Raw genomic sequence first — 20401 nt, forward strand, 5'->3', positions numbered from 1 at the left:
TAATATAAAATCATACTTAATGATGTAGGCGTTTTTATCTTGAGTACCAAAGTAAAGATTCAAAGTAAATGTTCACAATTGAAAGTAAAGAACTAATTCTGAACTTTAACATGAGTGCTGAGCTCATAGGACAAAGGGGACTATTGTCCCCTTCCTTAATCAAATCCAGTAAAAGACCTTAAATCTCCCTATAGTTTGGCCCAAACTCTGAAGAAGAAAAAAAAAATCATCATTGTCTTTATCTTATAACTCCTTTTCTTAAAAATCCCAAGTGACAGTGTCATATCATTTTTCAGAAGCAATTCGAGAATGCCAATCTGTAGCTAGATTGGAATTACCTTATAAATTTGCGGGTCTATAGAGTCAATTTTCACAAATCTAGTAAAATAACATTACTATTTAAAATAAAATAGCAAACCAATTAAACCTGCCATTTCTGTGTTTCAGGAAAATTAACTCAGATTGTATTTGGCCACTGGGATGTGGTGACCTGCCTGGCCAGGTCTGAGTCATACATAGGTGGGGACTGCTATATTGTGTCCGGATCTCGAGACGCGACCCTGCTTCTCTGGTACTGGAGTGGACGGCATCACATCATAGGAGACAACCCTAATAGCAGTAAGTATTTGTCTAGCGTTGTTGGACTAGAAATTCATTTTAGTATATTTTTCATTTTTTATTTTCCTACTAGTTTTTCCTGGGGTTGGATGACTTTAAAGTATGAAAGCTTAAGTGGCAAAGATTTCTGTTGGGATGTAGTTGTGTTCCAAGTGTTAAAGAGAGCAACTACGATAACCTTCAGCCTGGAGAAACTCCCATGTCCCCTCACGTGGACCCTATGTGCAGCTGCCCTTTCCCTGTCTCCAATGTCCCCATCCTTCAGAGCTTTCCTTCAGTGTCACCTAGTCCATTAAACCTCATATGGTTTATCCCCGCTGAATATATTTTCTCCCTCCTCTGAGTTTCCATGAGTTTTATTTGTGCCTCAGCGAGGGCCATCGCTACTTTCTACCACGTAGTAGAGTAAATATCTCCATTTATTCATTTAATAGTGATTAAGGATCCCCTTCAACGTAGGCATTGAGGAGGCAAGAAAATGAATAAAATGATTTCTTTGCTTCAGATGTTTCCTACGTGTTTTTATTCAACAGTTCTCCCTAATACATTCTGTAGGAAGAAAAGAAATGGGACTCCAGAGTAAAATAATTTTACAAAACACCACATATACTCTTACTAGCTATGGAAGCTCTAATAGTCTTAGAGAAGTAAATCGTTGACAATTGTTTAGTCCACAGTTTCTGAAACATGTTTTTCCATGGAAACTTTGTTCATGGAATAGAAGTTATTATTTCTTGAAGCTGTTGTATTTTTGAGGAAGCTCTGAAGTGGATCACAAGTGTCTCCCCTTCCATCTTAAGTTTCTGGTTCCCGGCATAGTGGCACACATAAGAGGTTTTCAATACATATTGTTAAATGACTGCAGAACTAGATAAGATATTGCCTAGAAATAATTACTGTTTTTATTTACCAAGCTTTCAATAGTTCAAATGCACGTATTTCCTGTAAAATAGAGAGTGGTTTCTGTAAAACATTGATAATGGCAACTACCTAAACCTGGGCTATTCTAATTGTGATTCATATATTGGTCGTAGCTTAAATGGTACTCAAAAAAAACTGAAACATGACTTGGGGGGATATTTATGATAGAACAGGTAAGAATTTCCCAAGAATGCTGCATATCTACCACTGAAATATTGTAAGAGTAGATGAAAAATGTACAAGATGCCATGTTACAAGTGTGCAGCTGAAGGCTTCCTCCCCTGGTCCATTCCAGCCTGTGACATAGCGGGGCATGGAAACCCAAATGTGCGCTACCTTCAAGTACCCCCCACCCCAAGTCTTACGCATGTTGACAGAAATACTGCAAAACTAGGAAAAGGCTTTTGATTGAAGGCCCTATCATAGTACAGAAAAGAAGATAGATAGATAGATAGATAGATAGATAGATAGATAGATAGATAGATAGATAGATAGATAGATAGATAGATAGATGATAGACAGATAGATATATGATAGATAGACAGACAGACAGACAGACAGACAGACAGTGGGAGATTGAACTACATGACCAAACGTTGTGTGAGATTTCATTCTTGTTGCCTATAGCTAGAGTTGAACAACAGTAGATGAAGAAACTAAAAGTGCATTATTAAGTAATTCTCTTAGCATAGATACTGAATAAGAGAAAGTATGTGTATTATACATTTCTGCCTCTGTTCTGTTGTTCTGTTATTCTCAAGCTTGGTACATTATCATATTATTTTATCTAAATGTATTTTCTCATAGTTCCAAATTTTCTTTATTTCCATAATAGTGTAGCATTCATTAGAAAGTTGGATTAAGCAGCAGGTCTGTGTAGTATCTTCCATACATAGTGATAAAAATTAGGCATTATTAGAAAAAAAAATTTAAACATAATGCTGCTTTAAATCCAGTTAATTAACCTGTTTAAAATGGAGCTCAAAATGATGAAAATGGTATTTCCAAAAAGAGGATTTATTTCTTAAAAACTACCACCTGGTAGCAGAGATTAGATATTTTATGTAATGTACCGCTATGAGTAAATAATTTTAAACACTGTTAATAAATTATAGTAATAATCTGCGTTAGCTATTTTATTTTACGTTGTTTCCTAATGTTCTAAAGATGGTTAACAATTGATCATACCTTTGGTCCATCAGTTAGCAAGAAAAGTTAAATGTAGTAATATTTAGTGTTTAAAGTTCCTTACAACAGGAGCTGAATAAATAGAAATGTTTATATTAATCCTTAAGAACAAAATTGTGAATGTTCTATTTGTTAAAATGCAGCATTTTATTGAAGCTTTAAATAAAGACAGGATTACCCATAAGAAAGTACAACAGAATATTATCAACACATAATTTTCAGTTTTACTTCCATATATAAGAATTTATTTTTTGATTAAAAACTGTTGTCAGCGTTATGAACCTAAACCACTTTCATAAAACCCACCTTGTCAAGACTTTATTGGACATTTAATGTTGACATATGTTGTACGGCTTTATTTCATGTTATCCTTACTGTAAGGGGGGAATGCTCTTCTAGAATAAACAGGGAGAGCACAAAAGTGTTTGTCAAACAGCACACATGTACTGAATGCTACTGGTCCTCTCTCAGCAGCGGGATTTGCTGTATAGTCGAAGTCTAAGGTTCCGGAGTTTGCAGGGATCTGCCTTATATGCATTATACTGATCACAAAACTGCTTTTCCTGCTTAGATGTACTGAGTACACTGAGTACTTACTACACGAATCATGAGTTGCTATCGGTCATATTCGGTGTCGTAAGTACTGTGAGCACAACAAAATGGTTAGCCTTACTTCTTGGGTTCAAATTGATGATTATGCAAAAACTGGTTTCCGGCTTTTTGCCGTATGGATAATCATAGTAGTAAAAAGCAATTAGTCATATTTAGTATTTGACTCGAATGACTGATCTGTTAAAACAGCCAACCTAGTGGCACGCATATCCATGATGAGAAAGACCATATATACTGGTCAGTTCCCTTTTTGTAAAGACTGGCAGTCACAGCACATACTGAATTGACTGTCATATCTGAGATCAGTCATGGGTGTTGACACACATATAGTCCCTGCCATCAGAAAACACACAGTATGAAAGAAAAAGATGGGTGTTTTTTTTCCATTCTGGTTTAATCTATCGTAGCTACCAATTCACAGGTCAGAGAATCAGGCTGTATGTGTTGTCTATCCCATACTATATTGCTGCTCAAGACCAAAAAGCTAGTTATGTCTAAATTCATATTAAAGTGTGTGACATAGTGCCCTTAGGTTTTGAGGGTTGTATATATTAACCTAGACTTAAAGGAGGCAGTCCTAGCATGAAACAATATTCCGGTAGCTTTTAGGATTTAAGGATTGGTTTTGGTATGGATGCTGGATTGCTTTGTATGTCAGAGGCCAGAACGTATTTATACAGCACATCACAAAATGATAGGATTCATTTACTCACCTTATGTGTACATCACTCAAGATAAATTCAAGTGGCGTTAAAATAATTATGTTTCTTTTGCGTTGTTGTTATTTTTGAACGGCTAGCTCTGTTAGTGGCACAGGGGGAAAACACAAGGCTGTGGATTCTTTAGGTATGGAAAGAGTTTATGGATTCATTGTGTCACATTGTTGTGACTAATTTAGACATCTCAGAAAAAAAGGTCTTTTTCTAATTGTTTTATAGTTTCAATGAGTTTGTGAGCAAGACAATGAAAATTTACAAACAGATTATTACAAAGCGTTTTAGGCCATAAAAGAAAAAGCTTTCTAGCATAGGTGACAGTTGAATTATAGTTGTTTTATAAATGTATTTTATAATACTAATATTTATTGTTACTCTTTCAAACTTGTGACTTTGAACATAGGAAATATTCTTGGAGATTTAAATAGGTCCCTGGCTAGATAACAGAATTGCAGACATGTGAGGGACAGATGCTTTCATCTGAAACAGACTCTTACACAAATTCTGAAACTAATTTGGAAGTGATAAAAATTAATTTGCGCACTTTAATTGGAAGCAGCCTACTGCAGGAAAGAAAGGGGCGCAGAGCAGGCAATCTGTGCTTAAAGCTGATTGAATTTTTTGTCAGGTAGGTATCTTGGACTTGGCCGCTTATCCTCCTGAGCCCCTCTTTGCAATATATTACAACCCATCTCTGACTGGTGTTCTTTAAAAGGATCAATGCTATTCCTGTTAAATCCCGAGAGCCCAGAATTTCATTGATCTTGGGACTTGACATTTCTCATTACGTGCTGTAGCTTCCGACAAGATAGTCACAAGAGCGGCAAGTCAACATTGTTGTCTCTTCAACAGACACTTAAAATACATTGGGACCTCGGCTCAAAATCCATTCTGCTTTTCAAGTATGTGGTTTTACTGTTTATACCAGGTACGAGGTGCTTCATACGGAGCTAGTTGATGCGTGCATAGATAATTTTTTGAAACCATAGCAATAGGAAACTTTGAAAGAGAATTCACTGTTCATCTTTTCAAATCAATTCTACAAATATTCACTGAGTAATATGGATCTAAGACATGGTTATTGTGCTTTTTCTATTTCACATTTTAAAAACAAGTCTTTTAGCTACGCATAAACATTATGGAAACTCTGAAATGAGAAGCACATTGAAAAGGCGGCTCCAGCTGTGCACACATTCCTTCTGGGCCCCATTGTGTGCGCTTCAGCTCTGGACACTGACCCTCCTGCCAGCCTGTCACAAAACAGCGGCCAAATCACATCCCTCTTTGTTTGCATCCAGCCTTCTCTTCAATTAACTATCTTGGTGCCCAGTTCCACAGCCACCACTAACCAAGGGCTTTATAAGAGATGGACAAAGAATAGCCCAGAGATATTTTGAATGTGTGTATACATATTAGGTGATGAATTTGTCTCACTTCTTAGAACAAGGACTCTTGTCTAAGGTTTAGTAAATGTGAACCATCTTTTCATTAAGTATCATAGGAAGCTTAGTTACATATATAAAAATCCTTACCCCATTGGACCTTCTGAGGGCCAAGTGGTGTCTGCAGTGTAACATCTGGAGCTCAGGGCAGGCTCTAATAGACTTCTCCGCCCTCCCGTCCACTCAGCCTCACATTAGGAGATTTTATAGTGTTCCTGACGAAGAAGGGGGCTGCTTGCACTGGGTCTCTACCTTTCCTTTCCCATTAGGGAGCTAAGGCTGCAAAGGTCTCTGGCCTGGGTCAGGAACATTATAATTAAACAGAAGAGCGACTAACCTGTTCTCAGGATCAGAGAGCTTCAGATCACAGACCTGGAGTAGCGGCGGGAGGGGCGTCTCTGGGCATTATGCAGAACCCAGCTTCTTTGGGAATGGTGGGTGATTATGCCATTGATTGTTTGTGGAAGGTGATGGTAGGAGACTGATGTGCGGGGGCCCAAGATCCAGGTTCAGGACCTACGGAAGAGCTTTGCCCTGCAACAGTAGTGCTCAGAGGAAAAGTGATCTGTGTCATCACTGGAGAATGCATGAATTAATTAATTAATTAACTAATAGGTTTATATCTATCTTCTACTTTTCATTGAGCACTCTATGAGTATGTAATAAAATGGGATGTTTTCCAACCCACGGCGTGTTTTTGTGTGGGTTACTTTGTGACCTGTGGAAAGTGTCAGCCTCGGCATCTCGGGTAGTTGGGCCAGACCTCTGCTGTAGCCCAGATGGTGACCGAGGACATAATATCTTGATAAGAACGCCTCACCGACTCAGTTCTTCTGAGCCATCCCAGCAAATATCTAACATAATTTTTAAAGTAAATCTTGAAATCAGAGTAGTGATGAAACTGCTGTAACCTTTGATTAAATCTCTTCTTCCTGGATTTAAGTCCAAAATGCACCCTGTTTTATGTGGGAATAACATGAATGGCATACCTTCTGCAATACTTCTGCAATGACTTAACAAAGGTCACAGATAAAATCTGAATGTCGTATATCGTGAGGAGGTTTGTCTTCTGACTCCAGCAGAACTGCATCGAGGATCACAGATCTTAGGAACTCTGCTGCTTTTGCTTACCTCTAATTCAGAAGGGCCAAAGCTTCTCCTGCATATTAGTAGTCCCACAAATGAGGTTTAAAATAATAAGAACCATGAGTAATCTTTACTTTGATCATTTCTCTAAAAGCCATACACTACCTCATTGAAAACTCTCTCCTTGTCAGTTCTGTGTGAATGGCAGCAACTAAATGCTTTTGTACTTTCTTCGTCATCCATTTTAAAAATATTGAAATGATATTTGATAAAAATGAGATGGAATCTGGTTATAATATAAGCCTTTTATATGTGGTGTTTCCAAATGCTTGCCCATAAGGAATCTCGAAATTAGCCATGTTTGTTCTTTATCATTCACAGTAATTCCATCACACAGAGAGCTCTTCTGTGGAGGAAATAACTGGGGAATGAGGGCGATGGCACCATGGTCCTTAGAGGGGAGGTCTCACCTGCCCCACCCCCTGCACTTTAACCCTCAGCTACATCCATCAATTGTGATGTGACAGTGACAGAATATTCCCAGGATTTTGAGTGATTGCTGTGGTGTGTGACATCTGTCCCTGGCAATGAAATGAAATGTAGGAAATATGCTTTTCTCCTGCTGCAGGTTTCCCAACTCCAAACCCCTTGATTAATATTTTATTTACTTTTCTCTAATTTAAAGACGGAAACAAGGCTTTCAGGGGCCCTAAACAATATCCCCTGTTAGGTTCCACTGTTTATTCAAATGATCTGAGGAAATTGTAATGAAAAAGAAAACATTTTAAACTTTCTAAATCAGATGCAAGCCTTTGAAAAATGTATTTCCTAATAGAAAAATTATAGTATACATAAGGAGTATTTTTAAGATTTGATACGTGTTTTTTTTTCCAATTCCCTGCAATAGAACTAGGTTGTTTTTACTCTTTCTGCAGCATATAATGAAAGGTTTGAGAAACTATTTTACTGTATATAAATTTTATTAAGCATATAAATTCAAGGTTTTTCAATTCACCAGTCTCTCCAAGATAAAATTAATCACTCAGAAAAATTAAGGCTACTGTTACCCATAAAATCTTACCAATACTTAAACCTTATTTTACCGGAGAACTCAGGGCACCTTTGAAGCATAATTTTATAAATTATATAAATATGCATCGGACAAATCCAGGACTGCTGACAAATACAAGTGATACTCTGCCAATATTTAAGCACATTCTAACACTACACATAAATTTAAAAAAGATGACTAACAAACATGGGCAACTGACACCCCCCAACACACACACACACACACACACACACACACACACACACACACACTCCATTTAAGTAAGAGTTGCTTCAAAAGCAAAATAGAAGCTGCTGAATCTGAGAAGACTCACAGAAAAGTGTGAACGATTTCTGGGGAGACAGAAGATGGGTGGGTGTGAAGGAGGAGATATTGGCAGACCAGAACAGAAGAGTGTTGAGCGTCTTGCTGGAGGGCAGGCACAATTCTCTCTGAGACAAGACAGTGGGGATCAACCCCATCTAGGATCTGAGTTCACAGAGAAAACCAGGCCAGCATGCAAGGAACTCAAACACTGTATAAAAAAAAAAAAGTCACAAAATTAACAGCCAGGTGAAGCAAAATGAGCAGAAGAAAAAAATACAGAACTCTTTTTTGGAAGGCAGACTATTCTCTAAGTCTAAAATGTAAGAAAGGGGCACTAAAGTTATTGGTAATGTTATATAGTTCTTAAGCTAAGGGGTGAGTACAAGAGAACTCATTTTATTCTCAAACTTATACATAAGCTATAAATATTTAATAGGCAATTAAATTTTTAGAATTACTTAATTCTAAAAAACAGGAAAATCAGATAGCTGTGTAAAAGCTGCCAACTTGAACAGAATTTGTGAACTTGGAGAAAAAAAGTAATTGGTCTACAATAATATTTCTCAAACTTGACTAGTACACTGATCCTTTTGAAAGAGAACAAAACAAACTTCTGACTCTGGGGAATATGTTCTTGGATCCTGTGAACCGTAGGTTGAGAAGCACTGACTTCGTTAATTACCTCATTTTAATTTTTAAAGTATATTTCAATTTTAAATTGCCACAGCATAGCTTTTGACAGTAAAGAGAGATTTGATATTTAAAACTGGTTTAAAAATTTTTAGAGTATTTCAAAGTACATATTTGAAATTTAAAATATTTTAGAGAAGTTTTCACCCCCCCAGAAAATATCCACAGATCCCAGAGTACATATAGACCCTCGTTTAAGAAATACCAAGAATTCTGGAAGACTTGCAGTTACAAGATCAAGTTGCAACATGCCTTTTCAGGAAGAAAAAGTAATGATCAATGATACTGAGAAATTAAAATTAAATAATGATATTTATATATGTGCACACAGGCATATTTATATATAATACTTAATCTTTGCTAAGATGATATTGTAGAATCAACTAAACAAATATATCTAGGATAAATCAATGTCATACAATATCAGTCAGCAAGAACTGTTTAAAAATTAAAAGAGAAAGAGAAATAGACAACATAAGACATTAATAAGTGTGTTGTTAATGGAAAATGGAAATAGTGGGGTATTACCAGGCATTGATATTTGCTGAATCTGACTGAGAGGTCCAGATCCAAACTGTATTGTGCATTTATCATGCCCTTCTTTCCGATAGCACTGCTTTGATGGAATTTTGCTTCACTGACTCTCTCAAGTCCTTACATACTACCCAGTGTGACCACCACGGGCTTCTTTTTCCCGTATACCAAAGGAACCATCAGAACCTACCCAGGTTGGCACCATACCCCATTCACCTTCCAGAGCTCCTCTCTGGCTTTCTGTTGTTTCCATTTCCTCCACCTCTTTGCACCCCAAGACTGTAGAGATCCCTCACTTCCATCCCAAACAGGCTTTTCCAGTTTTCCCAATAAAACAATGTTGGACATGATGCCCTCTCAGCTTCCTGATCCTTCTTACACTGTCTTCATGCAGTTCATTCACCATAATTCTGTTTTTTCTCTTCATTCATATGTGGATTTTTTGGTCCCTGCTATACTCTGTGCACATACATTTTTTTCTTCACACTTGTCATTATTGAGTGCCTCCAGTCACGAGCCTGTGCAAAGCCACGGTTGTTTGATGTGTTCTCAACAGTTCCAGGTTATGCCTTATACCACTTTATACTCCCAACTCCTAGTCCACTTGGAAGAATGCCTGTCACTTAGAGGCATTCACTCAGTGTTTGTGAAAGCACTTAGCAGTGAGAATGCTTATGGCATATAGTTCAGCTGGACGTTTTGGCTAGGTTTGACTTTATTAAGTCAAGTGGAAAATTAATATGACTGTCTCTTCTTTCCTTCACTATATTCCTCCCTCCTCAGCCTGTTTTGAGGGAGATTTGGGGGAACATTTTAAAATGTGTACGAGCATCTGGTAAACTCTGTGCTTGCCTCATCTCATGACCACCTCAAAATTACAACTAAACTGAAGTATAACCATCATTGAGAATTTTCTGAAGTCTAGCTCAACAGAAGTCCTACAACTAAGGACATACAGAAGAAGCCACCAGGAGACTTTTGATTGGAGCATTAAATCCAGGAGAGGTGCTAACACGGAATAGGCTGGTCCCTCACCCACGTGATGCAATTAAAAATCGGGAGGAACATCTTGGCTGTGGAGATCCCACCTGAGGAGTGAGGAGTCCCATCCCCACAATGTTGGGACTGTCCCAGCCCTGGGAAGAGAGGCTCCCTCTCCCAATTTTTGGCTATGAAAACCAGCAGAGATTGTCGCTGAGTGAGACAGGGACAGCTGGAGTCTCAGGCATTCCTTTAAAGGGCCTGTGCATGCTGATTTGCTGATGGACTCACTTGCTTTGAGCTCCAGCAGTGGGGTGGCATCTCAAAAGGTGCCAGGGACATACAGGGAGGAACTGAGTTGTCTGGCTGCAGGGCAAGGTCTGCAGGGGCTGGCAGAAGCCTTTGTTTCTTTGTTTCCACCACCCAGCCTGCGCATATGGGTGGCACCATATCTGAGTCTCCATTAACCTAGATAACACTGGTTGCCCTTCCCTGATGATTCCCTGAGACTCTGCTCCACCCAACTAGCCAGCACACTCAAACCACTTCCAGTGGCTTTTCCATACAAACAGCCTGTCTTGGCTCATGTTGCAGTCTTTCTTAAAATATCCTGAAGGTTCACAAACCCCAAACAAGCAGCATCTGGCCTCAGCATGCCCCGTACCTCTTGCTAAGCAGCCCCAAGTTTGGCATTAGCAGCAGCCAGCCTCGGTTCAAGGTTTGGCCTCTCCCAAGCACCTCAAAGCCCAGTACAGGTGGAAGACCTCTGCAGATGACATTTTGGCTCATGCCAGGTTGCCGTGGGCAGGGCACAGGTAGTGGCTGACTATGGCCTACAATAGAGCCCCTCTCAAGAGGCCCCAGTACTAACATACCTGGTGACCAGCTTCAGACCATAACAGTGCACCCCTCAACAACCTCCACAAGTGACATATGCAAAAGGAAGACTGGGCAGAAGCCAGAGTCCTGCTAAAGTGACTCCTGCTCTGTAGAGTCAGCCCCTGCACAACAGCTCCTCAACTGTAGTCACGGCCAGTCCTCACCACCAATCAGCCTGAGAGTCAACCTCTCCCAATGACATGCAAACAACAGCCAAGACTCAACTACAACAAGAGAGTACCAACAATCCACACAAGGAACACCTGGAGCACCTGACTCAGGTGACCAGGGAGATTGCATCACTGGGCCCCACAGCCACCTGCTTTACAAAAGGCCACTCTACCAAGACTGGAAGACATAACAGCCCTACCTAATACACAAAAACAAACACAGCGAAGCAGCCAAAATGGGGAGACAAAGAAACGTCCCTCAAAAAAGAACAAAAAAAGCTCCAGAAAAAGAACTAAACAAAATGGAAACAAGCAGTTTACCAAATGCAGAGTTAAAAACATTGGTTATAAGGATGCTCAATAATCTTAGGGAGAACTTGAACAAAGAGATGGGAAACATAAAAAAGAACTAATCAGAGATAAAGCATACAATAATGGAAATGAAGAAGACGTTAGAGGGAATCAACAGTAGATTAGGAAAAAGCAGAGGATCGAATCAGCAATTTGGAGGATAAAGTAACAGAAAACACCCAATCAGAACAGCAAAAAGAAAAAAGAATCCCAAAAGAAATTGAGGACAATTTATGGGACAACATCAAACATACCAACATTTGCATCATAGCAGTACTAAAAGAAGAGAGAGAGCAAGGAACTGAATACCTATTTGAAGAAATAACAATGGAAAACTACCCTACCCTGCTGAAGGAAATAGACATACAAGCCCAGAGTCCCAAACAAGATGAACCCAAAGAGGCCCACACTAAAACGTCATAATTAAAATTCCAAAGCTTAAAGACAAAGAGAGAATCTTAAAAGCAGAAAGAGAAAAGCAGTTAGTTGCCTACAAGGGAACTCCCATAGACTGTCAACTGATTTTTCAACAGAAACTTTACAGGCCAGAAGGGATTGGCATGAAATATTCAAAATGATAAAAAGCAAGGATCTACAACCAAGATTAGTCCACCCAGCAAAGCTATCATTTAGAATCGAAAGACAGATAAAGAGCTTCCCAGACAAGAAAAAGCTAAAGGTGTTCATCACCACTAAACCAGTATTACAAGGAATGTTAGAGGGACTTCTTTAAGACAGAAAATAAGAAGATAAAAAATATGAATAATAAAATGTCAATAACTACATATTTATCCAAAATTACTTTCAATGTAAATAGATTAAATGCTCCAATCAACAGACATAGGGTGACTGAATATATAAGAAAACAAGACCCTTACATTTGCTGCCTACAAGAGATTCACTTCAGCTCAAAAGACATACACAGACTGAAAGTAAAGGAATGGAAAAAGATATTTCATGAAAATAGAAATGGAAAACAAAACAAAACAAAACAAAAACAGCTGAGGTAGCAATACTTATACCAGACCTAATAGACTTTAAAACAAAGACTATAACAAAGAAGGACAAAGGACCCAGGAATCCCATGTCTGGATGTCTGGATATTTATCTGAAGAAACCCAAAATGCTTCTTTGAAGGGACCTATGCACCCATATGTTCATTGCAGCATTATTTACAATAGCCAAGATATGGAGGCAGCCTGGGTGTCCCTGAATGGGTGAATGGATAAAGAAGTGGTAGTGCATATATACAATGGAGTATTACTCAGCTCTAAAAAAAGAATGAAATCTTGCCATCTGCAACAATATGGATGAACCTAGAGGTAACTGTGCTGAGTGGAGATAGTAATTTCACTTATATGTGGAATCTAAACAAAATAAATGAACAAGCAAAACAGAAACAAACTCAGAAATACAGAGAATATTTTGATGGCTGCCAGATGGGAAGGGGATTAGGTGTTGGGTGGAAAGTTACAAAATAGTCGTGGAATATAGGGTCTAGCATAAGGAATATAGTCAATAATATTGTAATAACTGTGGTGTCAGATGAGTACCTGATTTATCGGGGTGAGCACTTTGTATGTTACATAAATGTCAATCACTATGTTGTACACCTGAAACTAATACATTGTACATTAACTATAATTGAAAAATAAAAAATTATTTAAAAAAAATAAATGAAAATAAGTAAAATGGGATGAGCATGATTTTTAAAATTAGATAGCTCTGGGTTTAATTCAAATACTTGCTAGCTATATCAACTTGTGCAAGTTATAACCTTGCAAAGCTTTGGGTTTCTAGGCTATAAAATAGAGATAATAACAGTACTTATTTCATATGACTGTTGCCATATCTAAATGAGATAAGTAAGACACGTAAAGGCCTTGGCAGGCTAGGTGTCTGTTTCATAACAATAACCAGGAAAAAAAAGAGTAGTTATCACCACTGTCATAATGTAAACAGTCACATTTGTTAACGTGTCCAGTCATCTAAACAACCTGTGTAGTAAGTATTTTGCAGATGAGGAAATATCAGAAAGGGTAAGTAGCTGGCTCATGGTCACACAGCTAGTAAGTGCCCTGAACAGACACTCGTGATTGTTATTGTAAATGTTTGATTTAATGGTGTAGCTCTTCATTTCCGCCTTTGGCCTATAAGGACTCACTGCTGCTGTTTCCTTGCAGGTGACTATCCTGCACCAAGAGCTGTCCTCACGGGCCATGACCATGAAGTCGTCTGTGTTTCTGTCTGCGCAGAACTTGGACTTGTTATCAGTGGTGCTAAAGGTCAGAAGGCATTTCTTTGATTTTAGGTCATTTAAAATTCTACCATTTCTTCAGGTTAACCATGATTTCCTTCCTTTAGGGGGCTCTCTATAGATAAAGGTAACCCCTAGGTTCTTTGCAGCTGTTTAGTTTTATTACCAATAATTACCAGGATTAATATATATAAATTTTTATGTATTATTGTGTGGTCACCAGCATTCTAGCCAGAACATTGGTAAATCAAACTGCATGTCCCATATGATGCAGCCATTAAAACTAACACATAAAAGACAAAGTGGGAAAAAACACAAGGGAAAGATTTACACAATGCAGTGGGGGCCACGGACAACCTTGCTCATGAGACAAAGCTTTGGATTCACCTCTCTCCACAAGTAGTTCTTTTCTTCATAATGTTGGGGACTGTGTAGAGATTGGTGGGAAAGGAAACAATTACCTGGGAGGTTTTTTTGTTTGTTTTTTTATTTATTTTTTAATTTATTTTTTTTTTGTTTTTGTTTTTTACTGTTTGTGGCAGATATGTTTCAAGAAACATCAGGAAACTGGGGTTCTAATTCTGGCTCAGATACCAATTCTTCATGGGAAGGCTCCGGGGCAGGAAGGAGCCTAACCTTAGGAGAAACTAAAGGAAAACCAAATGGGTTAAGTCTAGTGAGCATGCCACAGAGTTAAAAAGAGAAGGCTGAAGAGATGGGAGGGGCCAGTGGCACAAGGATTTGTGTTTTTACTTTATTCTAAGTATAGTGGAAAACAAACCATTGACGTTTTCTAAGCAAGGTGATGAGATGATCAGGTTTGTTTTTTAGGAGCTTATTCGGTCTGCTTTTTGGAGAACGGATATAATATTTGAAGGTAGGGATAGCGTTTTCTATATTTTTGTTATCTAAGAGTAAGTAACCCAGAAACCCAGGGATGGACACATAGGATATTCTCAATAAATGTCTTTTTAATTCAAAAAACTAGTAACAATATGTGTAATGTTATTCTAACCTGTAAAGTAAAAAAAAAAAAAAAAAAAGAAAGAAAGAAAGAAAAGACACAGAAGGCATAGGGAAAAAACATTGATTTTTCTATAAGTAATGAATGATATTAGAGGTGATTGATATTTTTTTCTCTAATTTTCTATAATGCACATCTATTACTTTAGTCAGTGATCAGGAATAAATTTAAGTATAGATTTATAATGTCACTTTGTAAAATAAGTGTCTACTTAAATCAATTGATTGAAAAGTAGAAGTGTAATTCAGCTAAAGATTTTGTGAGATTTTTTGGGGGGAAGAGGCAGGTCATATCAAACTATATTAACCAATTATTTTTATGAACTTGACTAGTAAGTTTTTTTTATCTTACACGATTTCTACCGGGGGGAAAAAACAATTGGAGCAAATAAGTCACTCCCCATACTATTTTTGTACTCCTGCCTCACCATTTATTCAAAGACAAAAAGTGTTTTTATAATCTGAATTACTAGATAAATTTTTTTTAGTTTTACATTTTACATAGCGACTATAGAAAAAATAGAACTTATAGTTTAATAGTAATGTGTTTATGTGGTACAATGTTAAAATTTTGACAATATTAAACAAAATTAGCAATTGCTTTAATGATTCTCCTAAACTTTCAAGAAAAATTTCTAAAAACACATTAAGAAAAAACTTCTGGGACATACAGTCTTTGATTCTCACATAACCTATGAACTATATCTTTTTTATTTTTTTATGAATATCATCTCTTGAAGGAAAAGACCAAGTCTTTATCTAGATAAAAAATTTTGAAATCTATGTGTGTGTTCTCTGTATTTGTTCCGTTTACATATAACATCAGTGCTTGGCGCTTGCCAGCATACTTCTGTTTTTTCCCACCTCCTTTCAATAAATTGAGTGTATACCCACATCCAGTTTACATATTTGTGAGAGTGAATGTGTGACCTGTCCTCACCAATGACGGGCCCTTGATCCCCTCTGTTCTGCAGAGGGCCCCTGCCTAGTCCATACAATCACTGGAGATTTGCTGAGAGCCCTCGAAGGACCCGAAAACTGCTTGTTCCCGCGCTTGATTTCTGTCTCCAGTGAAGGCCACTGTATCATATACTATGAACGGGGGCGATTCAGCAATTTCAGCATTAATGGGAAGCTTTTGGCTCAAATGGAGATCAATGATTCAACACGGGTGAGTCTGCGTGTTCAGTGCCACATGGAGGCTGAAGCCCACACATTAAAGATTGACTATTTTAAATTAAATGCTTCATATCAGAATTTCTCTGGTAGCCAATAATGAGTGCTGGTTTTAAAGGCATATAAATTCATTAGATAGCTTCTTTGAACAAACCCAAAGTTCATTTAATCCCAAGCAATTAACTTAGTGAATTAAACTTTGCAGATAATAGCTATCGTTTGATTAGAGGTTAGACCTTAAGGAGATCTTCCTTCAAGGCCCTTTTTCCACAAACAGTTGTTTCAGCCACTGCAGTCCCAACATTAAAAGTGAGTTTATTGTAAACGAACGTTCTCTTCAGGACCCTAGGCCAAAATTACATGCACCAAATTGCCCTTCACTCACCAATGCATTGTAATTGCTGATTTATCATTATTAAAAAATGTATTGAAATATGCTCCTGCCATGTGTTCTAAAAGTCTTGACATTGTTCATATTCAGGATTTAACAAAACACCATGTTACTTGATTCTCAAATTCTTCCTGGATTAGATTGACGATATTCTCTTTGGGACTTCTGTTATTTTGTAACCTAAATTGGTTTTAATAACATCCTTTGTTTATGTAAGAACGTTGATGAATTCCACATTGGAAATTCCGTGGATTGGACTTTAGAAAACTTGGACAAATGACTAAAAGTAGATAATTATGAGGGAACCGTAGTGAGTGCTTTTCAGTAGTGACATTGACCGTTTGGGACACTGAGAGAAATGGTTGCTTTTCTCCCTTTTCCGAAGGCCATTCTCCTGAGCAGCGATGGCCAGAACCTAGTGACCGGAGGGGATAATGGTGTGGTGGAGGTCTGGCAGGCCTGTGACTTTAAGCAGCTGTACATTTATCCCGGATGTGACGCTGGCATTAGAGCTATGGACTTATCCCATGACCAGAGGTGAGCCACAGCAAGGAGGAATGTCATCACTTGAGAACTGTCATGGAAAGTGCTTTACATTCTGCCAAGGGTGTAATATGCTGTGAATAAGATTCCAGAATCCAGGTGGAAGAAAGACTAGTTTAGAAAAGAGTCAGTTGAAGAGTAAGTACTGTAAGAAAGGGTTCTGGTAAGAAGAAAACAGAGGAAGGCAATGAGAAGAAAAAAAGAAAAAAATAGGAAGAAATGGGTCAGGAAGAACAGGCACATTCAGACACTGCCCAAAACAGAGAATTATCCTCCCAACTTCTCAGTTCTCAGATCCTCATCTAGTTTCAGACAGGCCTCCCTGGCCTACATTGTGTGAAGGAGACATATTTTTCAGCAGAGGTGAGCCCTCAGCTTGAGGCATACTTCCAACTAACCAATATCCAGCAAAATGCATTGTGCAGACTACAGCTGGCCTCAGTTTTAAAAGATACAAGGCACTCACTCTTTACTTGAAACAATCCCCACTCCTATTTTCCTATTCACATATTTCTCATTTATGTTATTGTATTTTTTCTGTTTCCCTAAGACACTATAACCTTTCTTGGGGAGAACTGATATCAGTATAATTTAATTAATATGATTTTCCATTGTTCCTCAGTTTGCAACAGATTTTGCTATTTCCTAAAATTCACCATTAGGTTTATTACAAAGGGAAAAAAAATATTTGGAATGTAAAGTCTAAAATTTCTAAATTTTAAAAATAAATTAAAACTATAATATTAATATGATATGCAACTTCTTTTTTTTGCTATACATTTAACAGGAATAAGAAAAGCTTATTAACCAACTTTTTTCAACTATATGTGTATTCTTTATAAGAATATTGGTCTTAAAATATGATAAATATAAACGCTTGTATAATAAATTTAACAGAGCATCTTTACAGTAAAATGGTACTGAAGTCATCAAGAAAAACAGTGTAATTAAATTTAGTTTTGGGAAAGGGATGTGTCATCTGCAGCTCAGCCTGTTTTCAAAGAAAATTTAAGCAGATTATTAGAATGTTCCAGAATGCTATAGTCTGCATTCATGAATAAATGATTTACTGGATAATTATTTGTATATACAGGGGTTTTTTTTAAAGGATTTGGAGTAATTTGGGATCTTAAGTAGTTCAACTATTCTCCCTGATATTCTTATCCATTCATCGTGTATCCGCAAACATTTGCTATCACCACTGTAGATTAAGCTCTATGTAAAGTACTAATGATACATAACAAGGTTACTGAACCTAAAGAGTTCAAATAGCCACATAATTGTGTATGGAGGAAAAAGCGACAGAGTGACAGAACTGACTCTTCTGAGGCATGGGGGTCGGGCAGGGAAGGCTTTCACTAGGTGTGGGGAGGAGGGCAGACATGGGGACACACGTCATGTCAGGGGCCTCTGGAGAGGAATACGGAAAGATACTAATCAAGTTTCTATTTCTAATCTCGTGTTTTATAATGCCCCGATATGCTGGAACAGTAGCACATGTACATACGTTATAAATTTATAGGTAAACATACATTGAGGGTGCCTGTTCCGAAGTGCTTATCTGATAAGGTGTCCCATCAAAAGATAAGCAAAATTCAGCCTGGCAGTTCAGGTATGTGCGCGATTGATCCAGTTTCTCTCTCGGGAAAACCAAGACCCCATTTTAATCCTATTTCAGTGAACACAAAACAAAGACTTGGGTGAACCTTGAGATCATGATATTGTCTAGTGTAAGATTAGCAGGCACATCAGGGATTTGTGTCACTCTTAACTCTGTCTCTGCTCTTCTAGGACTCTGATCACTGGCATGGCTTCGGGTAGCATTGTAGCTTTTAATATAGATTTTAATCGGTGGCATTATGAGCATCAGAATAGATACTGAAGACAAATGAAGAACCAAAAGCCAAGTTAAAGCTGAGAGCACAAGTGCTGCATGGAAAGGCAATATCTCTGGTGGGAAAAACTCGTCTCCATCGACCTCCGTTTGTACATTCCATCACACCCAGCAATAGCTGTACATTGTAGCCAGCAGCCATTTTACTTTGTGTGTTTTTTCACGACTGAACACCAGCTGCTTCCTTAAGCAAGCTTACATCATGTAAATTATATGAATTAGATGTTTTGGTAATTATTTCCTATATTGTTGTTCATTGAGAAAAGGTAGTAGGATGCGTCACAAGAGACTTTTGACAATTCTGAGGAACCTTGTGTCCAGTTGTTACAAAGTTGAAGCTTTGAACCTAACCTGCATCCCATTTCCAGCCTCTTTTCAAGCTGAGAAAAAGAAAAAAAAAAAAAGAAAAAAAAACACGTTTGATACTTTGTACATCAGATGCATCTTATTTAAAGGGATACTTTTGTAAAAGTAAAACCTTGTATAAAGAACAAAACGTTTCTTAATTTTATGGTGAAGTTACAACTTGCATGTTCTTTAATCCTGATGTCTTGATGGAACAGGTGCATTCACACTATGAAACAGAAGGATCTGTCCAAGGACATAGCTTGTACGAAAGGGTTGAATCGGTAATTTTTGACATTTTCACCAAAATATGGTTTGCACTGTTTAATCTAAATTCATCCCTCCTAAGTGAAATTTGCTCATGAAGCATTTGGATACTAAGCCATTATTTGCCATTTTTTGGTACTTATACAAAGAAAATTCAGCCCTACCCTTCCTAATTTGAAGATACAGCAGAAAGGGGGCTTAGGGATGAGGTCCTGGTTTGTATTGTATAAATAGGAGTCCTGATCATTAGTTTCGTAGTATTGACTTCCCAACGCCTGGACATTTCCTCCAGAGTCATCTGCTGGCGTTAGTGTGTGTACATTAGGGGAAGAGAGTCAGATGGGTTTTTTTGTTCGTTTTGTTTTTGTTTTGTTTTTCTCTTTGGTTCTTGAATAGCTTAGTTTCTTTAATAACAAGTCGGACTTTATTATAACAATAACTGAAGTTATTCTTTTAGGTTCTTGTGAAATTCTCACCTACAGCCACATTCTTAGCCTAAGGCACTTCATCTTTTATGATATAAAATGATGGCTATCAAATGATTTTCCATACATTGTACTGATCACGTTATACACCCAGGGGTATATACACTTTGTTTCTTCTTTGTATATTTGGTGACTGTATCGTCATAGATGTACATATTGTGTCGGTAGGGCTTATGAGGCATGTTACAGGAATGTAATTTTCTCAGAATTTACACTCACTTGCAGTCATTTATTTAAAAAGATAAAACAAGATAATGGGTTCTTTGTATTGGCACTTTGCACCAGACACATATCATTATTTATTGATGTGATTACTTATTTGTTATTCACCTTGTACTAGTAAGTTTTAGTACTGAATTCCTTCTTCATTGTTGTTTGTATTTATGAGATTCTGAAATTCTGGGGAATCAGCGTAATGATTAAGTTATTCATCACCAGGCTGTAAGCAATATCT

The 20401-nt window shown here is 37.6% G+C and overlaps 1 protein-coding gene across 4 annotated transcripts in view; it reads left to right on the forward strand.

Moving 5' to 3' along the window:
• The window catches only part of NBEA (neurobeachin), a 656028-nt gene extending 636682 nt beyond the window's left edge, over positions 1-19346 (forward strand). For all 4 annotated transcript variants that reach the window (XM_081046841.1, XM_081046842.1, XM_081046843.1 and 1 more), the window contains 5 exons: positions 448-618; positions 13750-13851; positions 15821-16017; positions 16799-16950; positions 18748-19346. In XM_081046841.1, the coding sequence (XP_080902967.1) occupies positions 448-618; positions 13750-13851; positions 15821-16017; positions 16799-16950; positions 18748-18838 (713 nt within the window). In that variant the 3' untranslated portion in view covers positions 18839-19346. The remainder of the gene's footprint in view (positions 1-447; positions 619-13749; positions 13852-15820; positions 16018-16798; positions 16951-18747) is intronic.
• Positions 19347-20401: the final 1055 nt, after the last annotated feature.

This window comes from Rhinolophus hipposideros (assembly GCF_964194185.1).
Source record: "Rhinolophus hipposideros genome assembly, chromosome: 4".
Classification (NCBI taxonomy): Eukaryota; Metazoa; Chordata; class Mammalia; order Chiroptera; family Rhinolophidae; genus Rhinolophus; species Rhinolophus hipposideros.